The following is a 24,228-nucleotide window of genomic DNA, read 5'->3' on the forward strand; positions in this document are numbered from 1 at the left end:
TTTGTCCTTAGTTTTTTCCTGCTTGATCCACATAGGAACTTGGTTTTTGTGTTAAAACAGCATGTCTTAATTTTTTTTCAAGCACAATTTTAAATGACTGAATACTTCTCTTATACATACGGATTTCTGGTACTCAGAAGGAGGGAAGCGGTTTGGAACTTAAAATGGTCTCCAGAAACACAGTACGTTGGGTTGCATCACAGGCCCACCTTTAACATCAAGGACAAGTTGGTCACTGAGATAGGAGCTGATGGTTCCGTTTCTGTTCAGTCTCCACTTCTGCCTGAACTGCCCATGTTCAGGCCATAGTGCTACTTTAGCTCCGGGCATGTCCCGGCCACCAATGACATCCAGACACGTATCACTGGCCTACGAGGGTTAAGAAATACATCAGTAGCACAGTGTTTGCTAAAACAAATTGAGTTGGGTCTCTTTTCTTTCATGTGAACAAATCATAGACATTAAGTACTATGTCTTATCTAAAAAGAATACTATATACAGCATAATTATAATTTCAGTAAGCTTTTTTTTTTAAGTTTTCTTTATGGTTGAAAGGAGGAAATGGCACAGAAATAAACCTGAAATAGAGGTACTTGTTTTTAAAAGGACACCTACATCTGACAACAGATGCTCAATAAATGCTTGCTGAATTGGAATTCAATGTTAAGTCCCTGTTAGCTTAAGTGTATTAGGTTGAGCTTGGTTTTCTTATAAAAACATTGGGTGATGTGCTAGATAGCCAGACAATAATTACTTTTAAATGCTTTTCATTTTTGTTGAAGCATGAGAACAAAGCAGGTAATCTACTGGTGAGACAATAAAACACAGTTGTAATGTTTTTAAACTGGTATTCTATTCTCCGTAGCATCAAACATAATGGAGAGGTTACAGAAAAACAGAAATCTAAGTTTCATTTTATAGGCTTTCTCCAACAGCAGCTTCTTTCTTCTTTATTATTTCACTGTATATTTTGAAAATGAGGAGGTTTCACCATGTTTAGAATCACAAAGATAGCTGATTTTATCCAGGCCATGAAGGAACTTCTCACCAAAAAAGCACACTGTTCAAGTTGGATCCAGTGACTTTTATCATTGGTTTGAAAAAAAACATCATTTAGGCATCTCCATAGTATGTGATCACCTTAGTTTTTACTTTAAAACAGAAACTGGATTTTCTAGATCAAAAAATTCTCTAAGGCCAGTTCACTTCAATGCTTTAGAAGTTAGTTTACATACCAGTATTTATATAATCAAGCAACAAAACTGTTCCTAGGGAGTTGCATTATTTTATCATGCCATTTCATTGGCAAAAATCTGGTTTCCAAAAGAAGCCCCAAACCAGACAGCGGGGTACGGTATTAGTCACCTTGGATTTGAAGAGCCCTCGGCAGTAGTACCAGGTCTGAGTATTCTTTCCACTGTAGGGAGACACGCACACAGACGTGGCCCGTGTGTCTGCGACATTCCCGGTGACCGTCAGGTACTCCTTCTGCGCTCGGTTCCTTATTCTAATGTACACTGCAGGCTGTGAGGGGGAGAAACAGAGGACTTTAGGAACAAAAACCTTTTGAATCTGGAAATCAATCCTCCCAAAGAGGGAAAGCTTGGAGGCGAAGTGAGAGCTGATGGAATTTCCTTTTTATCGGTTTTGATCTTACTCCCTTTAGCAACATGTATTAATATTTTCTGTTGACAAATCCTGAGACCACTGAGCATGAAGTGTAAATGGTGCAATCTCTATTATACATTCCTGGAAAGTGTCCTTTGGATGAGTTGAGGTAATACTTTCATTTGCTAGAATTGCATGTGGCACAGGGTGGTGAAGAATTAGGGACTTAACGAGTTTAATTCACTAACTCCTGTGCCCTCGCTGTGCTTGGGGAGGCAGGGGAGTAGGAATAAGGGCAAGGTAACACCTACAAGGATCTAAGAGCAACTTAGCAAAGACAGTACAATAATCGGACATGTAGTTTTGGGCTGTGCCGGAGTGCCGGGTGACTGCTATGGGAGGTCTTAAAGAGCAGGCAGCCGAGGAGCTTAGTGGCTGTGGTAATCCCTTTGTTTACATTTATCCTTTGTTGACCTTTATGCTTCAAAGGAAGAGACCTTGCTTTAGTTGTTTAGTAACGTCTCAGGTATTCAAAAATTGGGTAACTTCATCCCCTGGACCTGGACTATATATGGGAAGTTTTAAAAGAAAACAGTCAAACCTAAGACTTGTCTCTAAGGATAATAGCTAGTGTTTATCAAGGGCGTACTATATGACAAAGAGTATGCTAAATGCTTTCTGGGCCATTGTATCATCTGCCAGATATAATAACCAGAACAACCCTTTAAGAAAGTACAATTATGACCCCAGTTTTATAAATGAGGTTAACACAGATGCAGAGAAACAAAGTCTGTCTGCACCAAAACCCTCCCTCTTAACCAGGATGCTCTAAGGCCGGTGCTGAAATGCACTCGTTCCTCTTGGACACCGAATAAGGGCAATTCCAAAGGTGCCAGTGTGAATCACATACAATGAAAGCACAGCACATGACCGAAGCTCCACAGAAACTGTTCTCAGCCCCATGACTTAAGCCTCTAGTCTTCATGTCAGAAAACTCAGGACACCCAATACCCTTACCATGGGTCGGGCATTGGCATCCCACTGAAAACCTTGCTAAATAGTAACAAATGGTCTGTTAGTTAATAAGGGAGTGCTTTCACTCTGAGACACACAAGTGCTCGGTAAATTCAACACCATATCATGGTAAGACTATGACAATTCTATGGTATTGAAACTTAGATCAACATGAGGCCAGGTGAACCTTGGTAAATTGCCGCTATGTTTAGCCTTCCTAAGGAAATAAATATTCTGAGCACTTAACGCAAATGGACACATTTTTATCTGGTTATTTAAAGCAGGTGAAAAAGACCTCTACTTGGCAAAAAGTTTGAAATGTTTCAAACCACAGCGTCCATGCTTATAATGCAACAGTAATGTACTTAAATTTCTATAACGCAGCCTGGTCTCCCACTGCAATTATTAATTCTTGAGGCTTCAGTGTGTCTTTATTAGTTTCCTTACCTTGTACATGTAAGAAAATGGGCGTGACCTTCACAGAGGACAGAGTTCCAATTATGTTAGGAACAAACATCACAGTTTTAATCAATTAAGTCAAGCAAGGTATTAATTACTCTTATTACACATTTGTAGTCTGACTCCTCTGTAATTATGCCTAAAACACTGATAACGCATTATAAGTGCCTTAGCGACTTCCTAATTCCCAACGACAGAGGATCACGTTTTAATTATTTAAATGAATTTCTAGACAAGAATATGAACTAAAGCAATACCAACAGCCTTACCAAAAAGGAAATAGGACCTATAATACTGTTTTAGAAACCCACATTCCTTTGCTGGGTTTCAAAGCTGTGGCCTAAATAAACAATAGAGAAAATAGTCTCTGTTAAAATATTATTTTGAAATTAAATGTTTAACCAGAATAGGAACCAGGTAGTTTCTAAAGCACAAATGCAAGAATAACAACACAGAAAATATTAATCGTCGAAAAAACTTCTGTGTAAAATTGGTGGCTATTGTTCTACCTATCTTTCATTCTCAGGACCCTGAACAATGGGCAGGGACATCCTTCCCCAGCAAGGAATCAAAAGTGAGTTTTAAAAGTGAGAAAAATACTCTCCGCATCCAACTTACAAAGTTTCTAACCATATAGCATTAAGCATTATTATATAGTTGGCAAAAGTTACATGGAATTCTCACTTCTGTCTTGCTTCTTCCCATGGCTTTTCAGGGAGATTATCCATCATCCCATGTGACAGGAGTGAGCAGTAAGCAAGATGTGAAGGTCATGAAATCCTGTACCACACACTCTGCCAGGAAAGCCCACTAACATTACTAACCCTTAGAAAAGCATCTCTGATTCTCTCCAGGGACACTGTCAATAATAAACTTTCAGAGTAAATGTGTTGTCATAGTAACACGAGCCTGATGTTGTGTTAGGCTCTTTACATACACTACCTTACTTACTTAATTCTGTGACACTGAGAGGTAAGCAACGCGGTCACTGTCTCACCGGTGAGCTGAAATTGGAGGTGCCAGGAAATGAAGTGACTCACCCAATGTCACACTGCTCACAAGTGGCAGAGCTAGGATTTGAATCAACAGAAACAGTGGTAGGAATGAGTGTGATATATGTGTGTGTGTGTGAGTGTGTGTGTGTGTGTGTGTGTGTGTGTGTGTGAGAGAGAGAGAGAGAGAGAGAGGACAGAGAGAGAGAGAGAGAGAGAGAGAGAGAGAGAGGCAGCAAGACCAGTTAGGCTAATTCTTGATTGGCTATCATCTACTAAACATTTACTGTGCCAGATCTGAACATCAGAGCCTCAGCACTTGTATCAGCTATGCTACAGCGATCTCGGTGCCTGGAACATAAGGTGGCATTCTGAAAAGACTGATATTATTTTGGAGGAAAGTAGGGTGTGGTTGCTTAAGAACACGGAATTTAGAGCACGGTAGGTTTGGGTTCAAATCCTGCTTCTGACACTTGGATGACTCTTGCCAATTTGTTTTACCTCTCTGAGCCTATTTTTTCATCTAGAAAATGGAATAATAAGCCTACTTTAAATGACTATTGTTGGAATTAAGTGAGAAAAGGTTCCTAAAGGGATGGAGAGAAGACTAAGTGGCATCCATTGGCCACTGCACCCGACAGCCTAGCGTGGGTTTCCCACGCTCTGAAACCTCCCATCACTCCCACACAAGCTCCTACTTCCCTTCTCTGAACCAGGCATTGCCTGTGGCTTTGTGATGATTACAAATTTTGTTTTGCATTTGATGTTTCTGTTTTGAGTTGGATGGTCTACCCCAAAATGTCAGCATCGATAAAGTAGAAATCATGTCTGTCCTTATACCTTCCATAATTCTTTGCATAATGTCCAACATTCATTTATCCATTTTTACTCTCCTTCCTTCATCAAACAAATAGTCCCTGAGGTCCTACGATATGCCGGACTTTGTGACAGGCACTAGGGGTAGAGCAGTAAACACAATGTGCACAGCCCCTGCTTTCATGCGGCTGCAACCGAGTGAGAAAGCACCCCAACCAACTATCGGTTACAAGCCGCATGCAGTGTCTTGTATAAAAAAACACAGGCCTTTTCGGATCTAATTTAGATTGGGAGAGAGGGTGAAAGAGCGTCCTTGAGGACCTGACACATAAGCTGGCTTTCGAGAGACACATGAGAAATAGCCAGGCGAAGAATGAGGGGAGAACCTTCGAGACAGAGGGCACAGCCTGTGTTAAGAGCCTGAACGGGAAAGCACTCTGCATATTGGCGCGTGTGAGGCAGCCATGTGAGTGAGGAGGAGCCCAGGGGAGATGAGGCTGGAGAAGCAGTGTGGAGCCAGATCCCACGGCCACACAGAAGAGTTCAGACTGAATCCTAAGTGCAGTGGGAAGCTTCTGAACAGAAGACTGACAAGCAGTAGGTGTGCAATAAATACGATTTTAACTAAATTGCCAGGATCCATCCTGAGTATTATGTAAGTAGGGGGAAGAATCCAAATAGTACTTAGAAAATAAAACTATAGCAGTCTTAGAGTCCTTTCTTGTTTCTATGGCTTGCCACAGGGCTTATGATACCTTAATTTCCTATGGAAAGTGAACATGGTCAATAAGATTTTAGACTTAAGGCTAAAATCCAACACTGACCTTAGACACAATTGTATGAATTGGTTAAAATCTATAGCATTTTCCATTCTAATCCACTTCCTCTGCTACAAAAATGGCAAACTAAATGGTCAGTATTTCAGATGCTATGGTTTATGGCATTTCTACCCGGAAATCGAGCTATTTTGGATCCCGCGGTTCTTTTCTCCTTACCTGCTTCATAGGACGGAGGGAACCAATTGTTTTCCATCCACTGAATGCTGTCCAATTTGGGATCTCATTAGGCTCGAGTAGGATCTGCCTTCCCAAGAAATTGGGTCCTTCATAAGCTATCCACCTGCAGGAGAGCAGGGAAGAAAAGAAGCGAGGTAACTTCCCAACAAATGATCATCCCTATATTGTACCATACAGGGTTCATTCTGTAAAACATCTAGGTTTGTAGATTTTTTTTTAAGAAAAACATGTAATTCTATTTTTAACAGAAAAAGCAGGGAAGACTAGGAGAAAGCCCACTGGACTGGGGCTCAGAAGATTGAGATTCCAGTCAGGATTCTGGTTTCCTTACTTCCAAACCAAGGTTCCCTCCAGCTCTAAAATTCTGTGTTGCTTTGGTAATACTAAGTCATTGTTTCAAAAACATTTTCATATTCAAAGACAGACTATAACCTCTCAGTACCTCCCAGTTAAAAGACCCTAGTTTCCTCGTCCGCATGTAGGGTCATCATCACGCCTCCTTCAGGGCTGCTCTGGGTGGCTCCGTGACCCCTCCAGACACACCTTCCAAGCTTCTCTTGGGCCCCGAGGACCACGTAAGGTCATCCACAGAAATCCTGTCTTACTCTTCCTTCAAGGCCTGGCTCCTTTGCACATCCTTCTCAGTACCCTGGGGGCCTTCCCCTCGGGCCATGTTCAAGTGTGTAAAAGTGTACAGGGCTTCAAGGTGAGTGTCTAGATTCTCAAGACTTAGTTAAGGGGTCCTGGTCACACCAGGCCTTTATGGGTTACCACTGGCTGCTTTTCCACTACAGTGACAAGTTGAATAGTTGTGACAGAGACGACCCACTAACTGAAAGGACCATCCATCCCTTCACAGGAAAAGGTCTGCCAAGTCCTGCTTGAGGTGGTTATCGAGCTGGATGGGTAAGGAGGGTAAGCAGGGATTGCCAAGAGGATCTGAAATTCTCAGCAGGACTCCAGGTCACCTCAAACAGCACTTTCAGAAAGAAAGTGTGTAGAGGACAAGGCAGCTGCTTTGGTTGGTCCACACCAGGCACCCTATGTCCACAACTGAGATCAGGCTTGGCCGAATTATGGGCAGATGAACAGCATGACCATGGAAAGGCTTATACCTCTCCGGCTTTGCAGATGCTTTCAATTGGTAGGGAAGTGTCAGTTATAAAACCTAGGCAAGATTTTAGTAAACTGTATATCATTATATATTGATCTAAACGAATTGCACAGCTGAAAAGTTGTGTGGGATGGTAAAGCATGGCTCTCATTACCATCACCGATCAGAGAGATGGAATGATACGGGGATTCAACACAACTTTTCACTGAGGGTACTAGCTGGCTGTGCATTAAGTAGTAGTCTATAAACCAACTGTAGCCTAGGAAAACCTGCAGACAGCCTTCACTATCCCTTACTCCCTGTACCAATTCTTACAGAGAGTCCAGAACAGTGAGAGTAGTTGAATAATAAAATAAAGTGTAAGAAAGTTAAGGTAAAAGGGCACCAGTTTTCTACAAAAGTGAAATAAGACGGTGAGAAGTTTTCAGAGATGAGCCAATAAATACCAATTCCATTTAGGAATATAAAGCAAAGAAATGTATAAAAATGCTGTGCAAGTTTTGTATCACAGGGATATGGAATTCAATTCAAACAGTTAAGTGGTAAATAATATACTGGAATATAATATGGGGATTATTATCCTTAGAGTAAATCAATTTACAGTTAATAAACACTCAACCATGTGAAATGCTTGGCAGAGAGAAATTTAAACTGCTTATATGTGATTAATATGAAAACCATTTATTATAATTGTTAATTTAATTTTCATATCAATTTATATTCTTGGCTTTCTCTTTCATTATCCCCAGATATTTAAACATGCAGAGTTGATTATCACAGAATTTGAGAATTCCAAGAAATAAAACCAGTCATCTTTATATTAATCATCGTGAGTTGTGTGTGCTCTTTCATTGACTTTTGGTACCAACACACCAACAGTGCGGGAAGAGGCGCAGGCTTACATGCCATCCTCCAGAGGCAGATTTTTCAGGAAGAGAACCAAGCTTCAGCTTCAGGGCCCTTCATTTGCGATGCCTCTGACCACTTTTGTTCTAAATAAACACGCAAAGTTCATGCCTAATTTATGTATCCTTAATTTACTCATTTCTTTTCTTAAAGTAGTCTCCCCAGATTTAAAAAAAAAAAAAAAAGTGCAGGCTCCACACGACGTGGAGCCACCCGGACTGACAACCAGAAGAACACTGGTCGGCGTCGGCAGGCTAGGTCAAACCCAGATGCGCACAGCATGAAAATGAGTACCCTGGAGCAAACATCTCTAGAACACACAAGATGTCAAATCAAAGTACAGCAAAACATTATTAGTCTTACAGTCACTTGTCTTAACCAGTCAATAGCCTCAACCAAAGTTGCTGATTTAATTAGGTTTCTCCTGAAAGGAAAGTGGGTTCAACTTGTTACAGTCATCTGGTCGACCTACTCTATGACACGTGCTCTGAACACATGGCAGCCATTCTCTCCCAAAAGGCTCTTCCCGCAAACTACTACATACTGGACACGGTCCACAGCCTTCTCTTATTTAAACAGAAACTACTACTATTACATTGAGAGATAAGAGTTGTAAGAACACCATCAGATCAAAAACAAAAGCGGGGGAATAAAACGCAACTTCGCAACTGTGTCCTAGAGCAGCGACCGGACGGGCCCAAGCCCGTCTCCCATACTTACAGCCCACTTTTTACCCACACGGACTGGGTGTAGAAGTGCAGGTCCTTGTTTAGCACAGAGTTGACAGCCTCTTCCAGATGTAACTCTCTTCCCTCACAGTGTTCCAGAGCAAAAAGGCTGATGGAGGGTTCTTCAAAAACCTAAAGGCACAAAAAAGAGAAAGCGTCACCATACGGGGTGGCCTCTCCTCAGTGACATCCCAGTTAGAAGGCAGGTGATACCCTGGATCCACTGTATTCTCAAATGCATCTAGTTTTCTCCTCCAGTCTCTGAGGATGTTCTAGCCAAAATGCAGTGGTGAGATCAGATTCTATTAATTCTTACTCAGTTTTTTTTGTCAATTAAAATTGAAATTTCGGAAAAACAATCTTAATCTCATACTAAAAATGGAAACCTGGTTCCAATCACATATTAAGGGCTGGTTGTGCTGTAATACGGACCACATTTTGATCCTAATGCATTTAGCTGGCACCAGAATAAACATGGAATGGAACGGCACCCCCATTTCCCAGGAGGCCACACAAGCAGTCACTAAGAATGCAGACTTTATGGCTCTAAGCTCTTAAACATTCCTAGGAGGGAGCAAAAGGCATTTTTAATTTAACAATAATAAGCCAGAATTCACAAGGATGGGTGGGTGATTCCTGCGTTCAAAGTGTTTCCCCAAACCTTCATGTCAGACAAGAGTTGAATCAATATCGCTCTTTCATTCATTAGTATGTGCAAGACGCCATGCTAGGAGACTTTTGGGGGACGAGAAACCAAAACAAGGCACCATTTTTGTGTTTGAAGCATACTAGCCATTAGCTAAATTAGAAGAATTGCAGATATTATAATGTAATCCAGGGTAGAGCGGATATGCCCTGTGCTAGTACACAGGGGAAGGCTAGATTATTTTTAGCAGGCAAGAGCAGGAATCAAGGAAGTTTCGTGGATGTGGTAGCGTGAGAGCAATGGATTCGGACAGGCCAAGAGGGAAGGCACTCTGTGCAAAGGAAGGGAGACAACTGCATGGGGCGTGTAAGGGGAATGGCAAGTAGACCCGCTTAGTTGGACTACAGAGTCCAACAGAAACAGCTTCAAGCACTCCCACTGTTTGCTACTGTCTGTGGAGCTGCCTGCCTCTTTTCTGACACTGACAGCGAAGAGAGAGACTCACTGCCAGTAGGAAGTCCTTAAAGGCTTCTGGACTAATGACTGGGCTGGGCTGAGGCACCTGTAACTTGGTGCATGAGAAGCAGAGCACCAGCAGCAGGGACTGTGGATGGTCAATGAATGGCCATTAAACAGTCCGACAGCTGACTCACAGCTGACCTGCAGCTACACGTGCAAGCAAGCAAAATGAATTATGAAAGCCTTATTCCTTGCAGCAGTGTCTGGAATAGCAAAGGATGGGGAATGAATTAAATGTCCATCAAGAAGGGACCGACTAGGCCGGCCCAGTGGCTCAGGTGGTTGGAGCTCCGTGCTCCTAACTCCGAAGGCTGCTGGTTCGATTCCCACATGGGCCAGTGGGCTCTCAATCACAAGGTTGCCAGTTCAACTCCTCGAGTCCCACAAGGGATGGTGGGCTCTGCCCCCTGCAACTAAGATTGAACACGGCACCTTGAGCTGAGCTGCCTCCCGGATGGCTCGGTTGGAGCACGGGCTTTCAATCATAAGGTTGCCAGTTCGATTCCTCGAGTCCCGCAAGGGATGGTGGGCAGCGCCCCCTGCAACTAGCAACGGTGACTGGACCTGGAGCTGAGCTGCGCCCTCCACAACTAAGACTGAAAGGACAACAACTTGAAGCTGAACAGCACCGTCCACAACTAAGATTGAAAGGACAACAACTTGACTTGGAAAAAAGTCCTGGAGGTACACACTGTTCCCCAATAAAGTCCTGTTCCCCTTCCCCAATAAAATCTTTAAAAAAAAGAAGACGGGACCGACTATATAAATTAGGGTACATTCACAGAGGCTATAAAAAGGAACGAAGAGATCTTTATGAAAGGTATTTCAGATACATTCTTTAGAGGCAAATACCAAGTGTACAACAGCCTACTTCCTATGCTACCAAGACAAAAAGGAAAAGTTTATGCACATGCAAACATATACATATGTGCTTGTAGATACATTAAAACTTTTCTTTAAAAAATAGTTCTTTGAAAACTCACTCTGACTCCCATCAGGACAGACGTGAGAGAATGAAGGGCAAGTGCGAGCCAGGTTGCTCACTGCACGCCTTTTAGTACTTTCTGATTTTTGAAACACAAGAATATACTACTTATTTAAAAATTTAAATTGGTTATTGTTATGCATATGTTTGCAAGTATATGTGTATTTGTGTGTACTAAGGCCTTCAGGAACTGTATCTGGTAACAACATAAGCGAAGAAAGGAGAGAATGGAAGTGCAAGTGCCAGCACACGAGAAGAATACTCCAGGCCAAAGACAGAGACCCAGACGTCACATGGGGGGCGGGTGTGGAAGGTTAGGAATGGTGAGGAAGGGATGGCCAGGAAAACCACCACAGTGCTAAGAGAGACACGATAAACAAATGGAATGAGTGAGGGAAAAGGCGTGAAAACCGTGAGGAGGTGGCTGTGGGGAGGGTGGTATAACTTGTCATATATAACTTGTCATACATAAGTTCTCGTCCAGGAGCTAAGAACTTATACCTAGAAACCGGTGTTTTCATGTTGAGGTAGAGGTAGGATAATCTTAACAAAGATGTCCAAAAAACACTGGACCTTCTGATCTGGAGTCCAGGGAAAAATCAGTTGTAAAGGTAAGTTTGGGGAACTCTCAGAAGCTGGGTAGCAGCTGGAGCCAGCTGTAGGTGAGGAAATGGAAATGCACGGAGGAGGGAACTGCGCTGACAGACAGAGATGGGTGGCGAGGAGCGAGGAGCCTGCGGAGATGACTGCACCAGTGCACGAGGAGAGCAGAGCCAAGAGAGAAGACACCATGGGAGGAAATGGGAAAGAAAAGAGCAGCAAATACTTGTGCGGGGCTGAGGCAGAGGGTGATTGCGACGATGCTGTTTAGGTTTGACAATCAGGAGGCAGCTGGTAACCTGCAAGACAACTGTTTGGGTGGCTTGTAGGAGATGATGAGTAACATCTAGGCTGTCAGGGCAGAGGAATGAATGAGCGGTGAGAAACTGTAGATAGGGTGCACAAACTATTAATTAGAAGAGTTCGGTGAAGAGAAGGAGGGAACCGTTGAGTGGCCTACGAGCACACTGTGAGCTCAGTGGAAGGTGGTAATGGAATAGAAAGAAGCTGAAAAATGCAAGACTGAGGGATGGTTCTGGGGAAGGGTGAGAGGTCCAATCCATCAGCCTAGAACCTCTGACTGGAATCAATCCATGAATAAAATCATAAAAAAGAATGCCGAGATATTCCCAGGTCTTTAAAACAGGTAAGTGCGTGAGGAATTTTCTCTTGACATGTGGCAAAGGCTGCCTGCTGACCCAGGGAAGTCTGAAGCACTGTCCGGACAGAACTTTCTGCAGCGACAAAAATGTTTATGTGCGCTCCTCCGTACATCGCTGCTAGCCACATGTGGCCACTGAGCACTTGAAATGTGGCTTGTGTGACCAAGAGATTGAATTCGTTTGATTTCATTTTAATTTACTTAAATGACCAAAAGGCGAGTGCTAGGGCACTGGATAGTGCTGAGCAAGGGATTAGAGGATACTGGAAAAGAAGGTAACAATCACTGTGCACAGTGAGACAGCAAGCTAAGCGTCAGAAGGCTGCCCAGGAGCATTAATTTTCCTTCAGTAAGTGCCATCAAGTGGGTCAGGAATAGGAAGTCATCTCCAGCTGCTAAGTTGCTACTGAGAGACTGCAGGCAAGATTAGGCGTCTGTTTTACTGTCTGCAAAATAAAAAAAACTGGAAGCATCCCAACAGTTCATAGAATAAATGTACTTACAGGAGTCCAGAATAGCAGGTTAGAAATGCGGCCAACAGCAGACTCTAAACTACCCACCGAAGCTGGTGACTGAAAATGAATGAACAATCACTGGCCACAGATAAGCTCCTGACTTTATTCTTGGACTTTTCCAACATCTTCTCCCTTAAGTTTTTTAGGACAGCATTGCAGCTTGCCTCTTCCCACTCTTTACTATGTGTTGAGTTTCAAATTGTAAGGGACGGCAAACAGGCAAGGAGCCTGGACAGGGCTGACACCAACCGTCAGCAACACTTGCCTGGTAGCGTTCCCTGTGGTTAAGAGTGACAGACACCTACATTAAAGGCATTTAGTGCTGACATAATTTAACTGTCTTAAATTCCAGCGGGAAAAATGAACAGATTATGAAAATGTAATTGCAATGCTAAGCAGTGTTCTAAGAAAAACAGTACCTGTGTACATTTTCCTCTCCCTTTTGCAGAATGCCCACCAAGACATTTTTTAAAAGGCTGCCATTATCCCTCCAACTCCATCAAATTCACTGCCAAGTCAAAGACGATTTGGAAATTCTACATCTAGAAATTTATCTTAGGGAAACAATGAAAAGTTTGATGGAGGGGATCACAAAAAAATGTTTAAAAATGATACGCAGGAAGTTTGAGAAAGAACTGTAGAAAATGACTGAGATAACATTTTTATAAGTTTATATAAATCACAAAGGGTGCGCTCAGTGACCCAATATATAAATGGGCAAAGAACATAAACCGATAGCATGAACCAAGGAAAAACAACATATTATTGACTAATGTAGACAAACATCCCAGCCTCCATTCTTAGCAGCAACACAGCAGGGTATCATCGGGTGGTCCAGTCTTTCCAAATTCTCATTTGAGAACATCTATTGTTTCTAAGCTTAAAGTCATTCCCTCCCACCAGAGGTATGATATATATTTAACTTGATTTTTGTCTATTGAAATTGCTTTGATTTAAATGGTCATTAATTTATAGATGTACTTCAATTTATAAATATACTTGTTGTACAAATGTACTTAATGGATAGGAAGAGTATGAGGGTCAACCTCAAGTGCCCATGAGGGCAAGATGGTGGGGGTGGTTAATGGTAATCATTCAGAAGAACTATTTTAAAGTCGCATTTTTCAGATAGATTTTCAAACACAAAAGTAGTAACTACTCATAAACTATGAGTAGTCTTCAAAACCGTAGATGTCCTAGTAACCTGAACCTTTCAAGGACAATAGAAACCACCAGAATTTAATTACAGTTTGAGTGCTACAAATCTCTTGGCGTCAGTCCATGTTAACTTAGCAGATGGCCAACCATGTGGGGCCAAAGGCTCTTCTTAGGTGTCAGCAGTAACAGGACATTCCCGCCGGGTCAAGTCTAAGCCATGCAAAAAGGATACAGTTTCTCAAAAGAGGATGTGGTTAAGAAAGAAAAAGAATATTTGAAGAAATTATGTAAATGAACTTTCAATAAGAAAAAAAAAAGACTCATCATTCCTCCTCATCCCATAAACTAATATTTTAAATGCCAATAATAGTAATAACTAACCTATATGTCATTTAATATGCGCTGGGCATCACAACCACACACCCATCTAGTCACAATCCCTTATGTATAGTTCTAAACACCAAAAGCTCTAAAACCCCAATTTTTTCCTAATTCATTTGGCAACAAAACTTGACCTGAATATATGTAGAGGACTGTTTATAATATTTATTCAATTTGTGTAGCTATGACTATATTTTGCTGCAGAAACAGGAACGTGTCTAATTATGCGACGCTGCCCAGAACCCTTCTGAGAGTGTTTTCGTATATGCCATATAGGAACCATATTTCTGTTTAAAATGTGAAAAATTCCAAACCCCAAAATACATTCAGATTAGGGGCTGCAGACCTGTCTTCACTCATTTAATCCATACAACTTCCCTGTGGCGTGGGTACCGTTATTATCCCCACTTGGTGGATGAAGAATCAAGGCACAGGTCACATACACAGTCAGTGGGAGAGCTGGCATTTTAATCTGGACAGTATGGCCCCAGAGCCTGTATTCTTACCGCCTACACCATGGTTCTGACATGTGCAATTTCATCGTGTGGACTGTTTCTGATTGGCAGGTGTGCTATTATCAGAAGCACTTGGTTTCATCTTGCTCAGCGGGGCAATACGTGTGACCCCTATTCTTAGCTGCTCTATCAGCTCAACGAGAGTGAGACTCTGGCTTCTCACTCGGAAGCTAAGACAATGGTACGAGTACCCTGCTAGTAGCACTGCATTTCTACCAACACAGCTTCAATATAATTAAATACAACTTTTACGTCGGAGTAACTATTAAGTTTTGACATTTTTTAAAACTACACAGACTTGTACCTTGGCACTGGAAAGTTCTTTGGGTTTCAAATCACCGCCTGTATGGAAAAGGTTGACAATACCTCAGGGTTACGCTAATTGGTTAGAGTCTATCTATAACATGGTACATCATTTTTAGAATACCTAGCAATCAGCCACTCGGAACAGCCATATCTGTACAGCTTGACAGTATTACTTCACCCCAACCTTTGCCAAATGCATCATAGCTAAAAAGCTAAGAGTAAATGAACTGAATTCTAGGAAAGTAACCATAATGTACATATCCAATACCATTCCATTCCAGAGAAATACCAAACAGTGTGCTGGGGAAAAAAGTTATTTGAAATGATGAAAATTTAACAGAAGGCTCATAAATCTCTAATAAGATTCTAATATGGAGTCTTCTAAGTTTGGCCTATTTAAACCAAAATCATATAAATACCTTCAGCCCATCAAGTCTTGATGGTGCACAACAATTGTTATCTATGAGCTGTTATAATAGTGCATGCTTATGTTCTAAAGGCTTAAACTGAAATAGCTCATTTAATCCTCACATTTGATTAGAAGAGAAAGTTAAGGCATAGAGTGGTCAGAAGCACGCCCAGGTCACTCAGCTAACAACAAGCAATGGTCTGTTGGACTCCCAAACCAAACTCTTCACCAGTGAACTATAATCCTCACACAGCCTCTTTCATTTGGCTTAGAAAATCAGTTGCATTACATATCTACCTTGCTCACTGGTCCTTTTTTTCACCTTCTTAACACGTTGCGTACGGCGGGGTTTAAATCCCTCATAAAAATCCGCTCAGAAAAAACGAAGATTCTCGTGATCCGTACGCAACGTGTTAAAAAAAGTTATAATACATTTCAAAAAGAATAAATAATACATAGATGACCATGTACCCAACACCCAAAAGTGATGTGTCTTAATTTTTGTATAGTTGTATCCAATTGTGTAAGTAAAACATAACAGGTACAGCTGAATTTTAACTCCCCCCGTCCCTCTTCCCTCGGGGTAACCACTATGCTGAAGTTGTTGTGAATCCTTCCAGCTCATGTTTTTATACTTTACTAATGGTTATACATCCTTTGTTTTTAGATTTCACAGAAATGTATCTTACTGTATACATTGATCTTACTGTAACATCTTTAGTAATACAAGTAGCTCACCTTCTCTCACTGTAACTACTGTGTTGCATTTCCTTACAGGATCCTATTGCAGTTCATTTCATCCATCAGTGCTGTAACAAACATCCTAATTTTTGCTCCCCACAGTCACAAATGACTCTCCTCTAACTAGCTGTGTATGAATAATCCCTCTTTTCCACCACTAAACCATAACTTGATGTGGTCAGATTTTCAAATGTTTGTATGTAACGTAGGTAATGTTACCTAATTATTGTTTTAATTTACATTTACTTGATCACTAGTGAGGTTTAACATCTTTTGAATGTCCGTAACCTTTTCTCTCTTCTGAGCTGCCTAGGTATTCATATCCTCTGCCGAGTTAAAACAGAATTTTTTTTCCGCCACTGATTTAAAATAATTCTTTTTATGTTCTGCACACTAGACCTCTGCAGGTTATAAGCGCTGCGAATATATTCTCCTAGTCTGTGGCTTGCTGCGGTAGATTGCATAATTAATGTTCTCCCACCTCTAACCCCACGGCCCAAAAACATCCACATCCTAATCCCCAGAACCTGTGAATATGTTACTCAATAGGGCCAAAGGGACTTTACAGATGTGATTAAGAGTTAAGAATCTTGAGTTGGGGATATTAGTCTGGATTATCCAGATAGGCCTAACATAATCACAAGAGTCCATTTAAGAGGGAGGCAGGAGGGTGAGAGAGAAGAGAGAGGGAAGTTAGAGTGATGCACTCTGACGATGGAGGTGGATCATGTGCCAAGGAACATGGAGGCCTCTAGAAACTGGAAAAGGTCAGGAAACAGTCTCCACCCCCACCCCAGCATCTTCCAGAAGGAATGCAGTCCGACACCTAATTTTACCCCAGGAAGACCCTTTTATTGGACTTCTAACCAACAAAACTGTAAGATAGTTTCTATTAAACCACTAAATTGGTGGTAATTTGTTATAGCAGCAACAGGAAACTGATATATTTGCATTTTCTCTTCTCTTATCGTTTTGTACGTTTTGTGATTAAATCCATCCTATTTCAGTATCATTAGGGTAGTTTCCTATATTTTCTTCTAAGTTTTAAAGTTTGCTTTTCACATTTAGGCTGCTATTAATCCATCTGGAGTATATTTTTGTGTTTGGAGTAAAACAGCACTCTAACTGTATCTTTTTCCATGTAAAGAGCCAATTGTCGGCATACCATTTATTTAGCAGCTCGCAACAGCCCACTGCAATGCTGTTTCTGTCACCTTCCAAATTCCCTTATTTATATAGGTCACTTTCTTCTATGCTGTCCTGTTACACTGCTCTGTGTGTCTCTCCTGTACCAACACCTACTGTCTTAATCAATACATGAGGAAATATGTATTTAATAGAGCAAGTGGTCCTGCCTGTTCTTAAAAAATACCTCGGCTATTTTGGACTCTCATTTTTTTCAAATTAATTTTAGGATAAGCTTGTCATGTTTTACCACCACCCCCCACCTGACCCCTCCCCCCCATCCTAAAAAAAGACAAAAGATTCTGTAAGCATTTTGCCTGAAATCGTATTAGTTGGGGGAACACCACAACACTGTTGAGTCTTTTCATCTATAAAAGTTTCTATCTCTCCATCTTTTATATTCTTCAATGAAGGTTTTATCGTTTTCTCCATCTAGGACTTGCCTTCTGTTAGACTTATTCCTAAGTATCCTGTGGTTTAATTGCTATTTATCTTGTATTCTGCAAGTTTTAAAAATTCATATTGACCTTAATAACTCATATGTAGATATTCTTGACAATTTTGTTTCTTCCTTTATACTATACTATGCTTTAATCTTATTAAAGGGGCTAGGACTCCAGAATAACGTTGAAAAGAAGTGGAGATAGTATAGATCTTCGTCCTCTGCCTGAATTTAAAGGGAATGCTTCAAATGTCTGACTAGGAAGTTGATGTTCACTGTAAGTTTGCTGGCCTTCATTTTCAAAGTGTGCACAATGGTGAATATTAAATATTATGTGGGTTCAGGTGACAATTTACTAGTAACCCCACTCTTGCCCACTTTATAAACTCACCGCTTCCTTTCATGCTGTGGCTGGATCGACAGTCTTCTATTTATAGCCGTGTACCTTATCCCGTGCTCTTGTACAGCATGACCTGCCAATTCCTATTGTACCTCGTAAGATCATTTATGTCATCACCATCATAATTTCATCTGAAGTCTTTCTACAGCCTCTTGTTATGATGTTTCTTTTGCTGTGCCTGCTTACAGCTGCCAGAACTGGATTATTACTTCAAAGGCAGCCAATTTCTATGCCAAGCACCAAGGAGACAGTAAAGAAGCAGCCCCGCTGCTCCCATGGAAACACGGTAAAAGCAGGTTACCCCCGATGCTGCTAGGCCAATGCTTAAAACATTTTGTTTAGTTCTTCCACCCACCTCCAGCTCCTAATCCCCTGTTTTGGGGACTGTTATGTGGTATAACCTTATTGAAAGCTAATATACCATCTTATTCCCTCAGATCATGTGAGTCCTAAGGTTGAATAGATATTCCTTTTCATTTTCCATTAGAAATATTGCCAGGATACTTATTTGCAACAGAGCCCAAGGCTGTCAAAGACTTGAAAATACTTGTTTTGACAGTTTATTTACATATGAGTCAACTGAGTGCAATCACTTGACTTGCCCAAGGTCACATTAGTGAGAAACAAAACTATAAACTACGCTCCCAGCTTTTTTCACTGTAAAATGACTGCAAATTATGCAGCCATGGACCTCTGGAACGTGACGTATGTCGACACAAAGAGCAAGTAGCCTGAAGCAAACTGTCATTGCAAAACATACTGATCTTGTATGAAGATAAAGTCGTTAAGACTCCATTAGGACACTTTAGCATGAAGTCACAGCATGTCTGGGAATGCCAACACCCTCAGAATTCTACAGTTTTAACTAATACACGTGAGGTCAAAGAGTTAGCTCATCTATATGGAAAGTCAGCTCAACTGGACGGAAACATATCCTAGAATGAATCCATAATCACATTGGAGTGGTGTTAACAAGTCTACAAGAAAAAGGTGCATCAATCCCTAAGTAAGAACACAGTAGGGTGAGACGGGATGAAGAAGGAATCAGAGAAGCAGGATAGACAAGAGTGTGTCTAGCATTTTCCAGGGAAAGACACAGAATTGGGAGAAAGTGAGCGACTGGACCTGCAGGAGTGGGAGGAATCTCTTGTGTGGGGAATGTTAGCCCAGGTCAGCTAATCTCAAGACATCTACTTCATTTTACCCAAATCTATGCTTAATAAATAAACCTTCTGACGACTAAGTCAGTTTCGCATGTTCTCCCAGAGTCAGAAAAATGTCAAGACAGAATTCCGTCACTAGAATCCGCCTAGTACAAACTACCAAGCTGACCTCCTGGTATACATATCAGTATCAACTTGGGGCTTTGGGGCCACCAGGGGAAAGCATGGGTGGCTTCACCAAGGACATGCTACCTGTTAAGGCCTCTTCAGGGTCAACCTGTGGGTGTTTGCTGGATGTCCAACCTCACCTCATACTCCTTCCATTTCAACACCAAACCTACTGTATAAACACGTTAAAACGTACCATGCACAGGCATTAACAAAATGAAAGTGCTGTCCTTACATAAAATGAACATACTCTTTGATCAGTTCTTGGAGGGAAAAGGCTGTAGCTCTCAAATCCTTCCCAGGAGGCACCTTCACTTTCACTACCTGGATTCCACTGGACCCAAACTGGGACATGCAACCACACAAGTTACATAAACACATTTCTATTTTCACTACTAATGTGAATTATTCATTTTTGACTTCATGGATGTGAACGAATGATAACTTCAAAGAAAAACAGTAATACCCATTCATTTTGACTCTTCCTAAAACGCCCTCCTTAGAAATTCTGTCGGTTTTAGCTCACTGAATCAGTCCTGTAACATCCTTTCAAGATGGTACTTTCACATTTAGAACTACTTATTTTGCTTTTCGACTTAATACCAAATAATTATCTGTCTGCTGGTTTGACCACTAAAAATTCCTAAGAAAATTCCTTTCCCAGTAAATGTGCACTACTTTGCAATCCCTTTTCAGCCTTATCAACACTTGGGAAGACTGACCAGACCACATTCTTTTTCCCACTAGTTTTCCTCCCACAGACAGGAAGCATCAGTAGCCACTTAGTTTTTCCAAGTGTCTAAGGGGCATTGAGAGAGACCAAGGATTCTACTTCTATTCTTGTTCCTCAGCCAAGACTCTATTTTTAGCCGGATACCAAGAATACTCTATCCAGGAATGCCCTGTGACATAAGCCTACATTGCTTGGGTTGTGATCAAAGACCCCGAGTATGGCCATTACCCTTCAAGACAGCTGTGGCGGAAGGGTCTGAGTCTCTCCAATCACAGCGTAGGGCTGCAAAACATCTCGGTGTAAACCTTAGTTCTCACCAAATGCTCCTAGGGAATCCTCACAACCAGACAGCTTGAAAATATCCCAAATCCTCACTACTTCCTCTGCACACACACACTACTAACTAGGAGCCCAGAACTGATGCCCCAGAATAGTGATCCTGTTTTTCTCACATTTTTTATAACTCTGAGTAAGTATGACAGACAGGAGAAACCACTTTATAAATGTGGGCCTCCAAGGTGACCTAGACAATTCTGCACACAACAAGCAGGAACGCCCTAATTCCCCCCAAACAAGATTTGAAATCAATACCAGTGGTGGTCCATGCCCTAAAGTAACATCGTAAACCTGCAAGGCAGACTAATTGTTATGTGATTTATCTAATAATAAAACATTCAGATTATTATTTTTATTAAGCAGCTGTAACAATTACAACCATGATACTAATAGCTAACACTTAATCAAGTGCTCACCAGCGGTTGGGCATTTTACAACCACCATCTTATTTAATATACCAGTGGCCTTATAAAGTACTATTATCTTTTATAGATGAGGAAACTAAGTAAGTTTGCCAATGTCACCCAAACTGGTTCAAGTAGCAAACTGGGATTTAAGCTCAGGCTTATATTATTCTAGTTCCTGAGATAGCATTCCTGATTTAAAAAAAAAAAAAAGGAAAATACCAGTGTCACATTTTGGTTGGAATTCATGAGTGAATCTCAATTTTACAATCCATAAGTAAATTATTCCAATTTTTATATTTGCTCATGTATCATTTCTTCCAACTTCACATTATCATTCATGGTAACGAAACTGGATGAGAAAAAGTCTCATGCATTCAGCAAAGTACTTACATAGTCAATGGGCTTGAGGGATTTGACTTTAGATGTTGAGCAGCCACAGGAAGTAAGGTCAGCATAGAGGCCTTCTTCTAACACGCACTGGTTATTAGACATGCCCTCTTGGTAATACAGGAGCCAGCTAAAAAGACAAGCCGTGAGACATTCAGTCAAACCGCAGCAGTTTGCAGTGTAGGCTCTTCCTCGTGTTGTGGGAACCAGGCTAGGGGTACAACATAAAAGTCACGGTGCTGACCAGCAGCAAATACGCATCATCAGTTTAAAATAAAAATAAAAACAGTTATCACTATCACTTATTGACTGCTTCTCATGTGTCAGACAGAGGTTAAATATTTTCCATATATTATTTCACTGAGCCCTCAAGAATTCTATGAGATAGAAACATGTTCTTATTTTTATAGGCAACACAATGAAGGCGTAGAAAGATGAGGTGATTTTCCCAAGTTCTCCCCAACTATTAAATGGTAGAGCTGAAATCTGAAATGAGAAGACATCTGCTTTAAGCTTCATTCAGTGCCTTCAAGTACAAAAGTGTAGGATCAAATTATAGTGATTATTAAGTTCTTGAACAGATTATACGTTTCTTTGTGGGGGATAAATAAAAATTTGTATCCTTATTAATAATGAGTTTGCCCTTCATCTGGGTGAGTAAGAAGCTAAACTCCTAAAATCACACAATATACAAAATCTGCCCCTGCACATCTGATAGCTAACAGAGATTTTTAGAAAGAAATAAGCTCTTTAGAATCTTCCATATTGAATTATTTTCCATATAGTACTCATCAAAAGCTTGGTTAAGACAAGCCCTTTTGAAAAGAAGGAGCCCAAGGGAGAAATGAATTGGCTGTTACTGCTTCAGTTTCGGTATGTTTCAGTTGCAGACCTATTATTTGCAGATCACCAGAACTGTACTCTAGCTAGACCAGGTTAACTTTGGGAAATGACAGAAATGCTCTGAGACATTATAATGTACTGTCATGTCTTCTATGTAATAAGCATTTTATAGCCAACATTTATCAAAGATTTTCAATGTGTCAAGCATGGAGTTAAGCTCTCCATGTGCATTTTTTATTTAGTCCTTATAAGAATCCTTTTTGATAGGTACTATTATTACCCCTCCTTTACAGATGAGGAAACTGAGGTTCAGAGAGATGATCCAATATGTTTAAGGTTACACAGCTAGGAAGTAATGGAACTGGGCTCAAACCCAGATCTTTCAAGCATTCCAGATACTGAAGAATTGCCATGGCTCTTGTATTCTTTTATTACTAAACTGTAGTTTAATAAACTCCACACAAATATACGTAAATATAATGTAATGTATATTATTATTAATGTAAAATGTACACTTTATATATACATATAGTATATATATTTATATATAAATATTTATTCCCTATATGAAATGACTTTATGTGACTAATTTTTTCTAGACTTCAGTTTCAGGAAAAAAATTTCCTCCAGAAAAATATCAGTGCTTCCTTTTATCAGAAAATAAAAAAAGAAAATATTTTGCAAGATATATTATTTTAATAGAGAAGAGACTCAGAGCCAAATACTAGCAACAAAATTATTTCAGGTCTTTGATGTATATAGCTCTCTCTCACTAAAGAGTTGCAGATAATCTTTTTAATTTACAGTGTCCTACTTTATGTGTTTTAATATTGTAAAACTCTCATATCCTTTTTGGAAGTAAGTATAAAAATAGTAACACATACAGAGAGGTTCAGAGTAGTAAGAGCTATAGATAATTGAGAGGGAAAAGACTGCTTGAATTAGGATTAATCAAGAAAGATAATTAAAGAAATGGACTGAAACTGAAAGATATATTCTCATCAGTAGTAGGCAGAGGTCATGAACATACATACCTGCAGGAGATCAGGCAGGTAATGTGAGTAGTGTGCCAGGTTTAAAAAAAAAGAAAAAGAAAAAAAAAAAGGGACTATATCGTATAGCATATTGGGAGCACACATGCCATCTACTTCACACCAGCTAATCACTGCCAAAAGCAAATGCTTTGCCAGAATTTCCAAATCTTCTAATTTTTAAAGAGAAAGTGGAAAACAGGTGCTTCTGAAAAATATCCTGAAGTATTGACACAAAATTTTTTAAAAACATAGTGTGGAGGCCAAACAAATAACATCTGCTGTTAGCTCATGGGCCAACCTCACCCCCATTGCCTGTGTTCATACAGCTCAGAAGCCAAGACTGGTTTTTGTATGTTTAAATGGTTTTAAAAAGTTAAAAGAAGATTATTTCATGACACATGAGTATTATATATATTATTCAAATGTTCAATGTCCATAAATAGAGTTTCACTGGATACACAGCCATGGCCACTTGTTTATGTCTATGGCTGCTTTTATGCTACAGTGGCAGTATTGAATGGTTGAGACAGAGCCTGTATGGCCCACAAAGCTGAAAATATTGACTACTATTTATAGAAAAAATTTGCTGACCCCTGCTATTGAGGGTAAGGGGGAAAATACATAGCTGAGTAAATGTTGGAAGAGGGGAGGATGGGAGACAGCATAAGGATAGAATGGAGAATGGATAGAATGGGAAAATGAGACTAGTTGATGGTGAATTCGTCGAAATGAAGGAGTTTGAACTTTATCTGACTGGTATTAAGAATGACTGCAGGATTTAAAGCAGAGTAATAAAAATATTAAACTGGATTTTGGGACAAATAATTGGGCCACGATTGGTTTGTGATAAAGAATGGAAGTGACACAATACTGGCACAGAGTTAATTAGACTGAAGTTCCTCAAATGGAAAATAGGAGATCCCAGTCCCTACTGATTCAAGAGAGCAAAGAGAATTGATGAATACAAGGTATCTTTAAGAACAAATACTGGAAATTTGATGAGTTATTAGGTAGATATTTCACACACAGAGATGCTACTGT

At 40.5% G+C, this 24,228-nt stretch overlaps 1 protein-coding gene across 2 annotated transcripts in view; it reads right to left on the minus strand.

Annotated features, from left to right (window-relative positions):
* CRYBG3 (crystallin beta-gamma domain containing 3) overlaps positions 1-24,228 on the minus strand; it is a 108,042-nt gene that overhangs the window by 2,309 nt on the left and 81,505 nt on the right. For both annotated transcript variants that reach the window (XM_019757207.3, XM_074333088.2), the window contains 5 exons: positions 21,314-21,440; positions 8,646-8,785; positions 5,885-6,008; positions 1,366-1,524; positions 210-369 (listed from right to left, as the gene is read on the minus strand). In XM_019757207.3, coding sequence (XP_019612766.3) covers positions 210-369; positions 1,366-1,524; positions 5,885-6,008; positions 8,646-8,785; positions 21,314-21,440 — 710 coding nt within the window. The remainder of the gene's footprint in view (positions 1-209; positions 370-1,365; positions 1,525-5,884; positions 6,009-8,645; positions 8,786-21,313; positions 21,441-24,228) is intronic.

This window comes from Rhinolophus sinicus, chromosome 17, assembly GCF_057876585.1.
Source record: "Rhinolophus sinicus isolate RSI-liver-muscle chromosome 17, RSI-T2T, whole genome shotgun sequence".
Taxonomy (NCBI): Eukaryota; Metazoa; Chordata; class Mammalia; order Chiroptera; family Rhinolophidae; genus Rhinolophus; species Rhinolophus sinicus.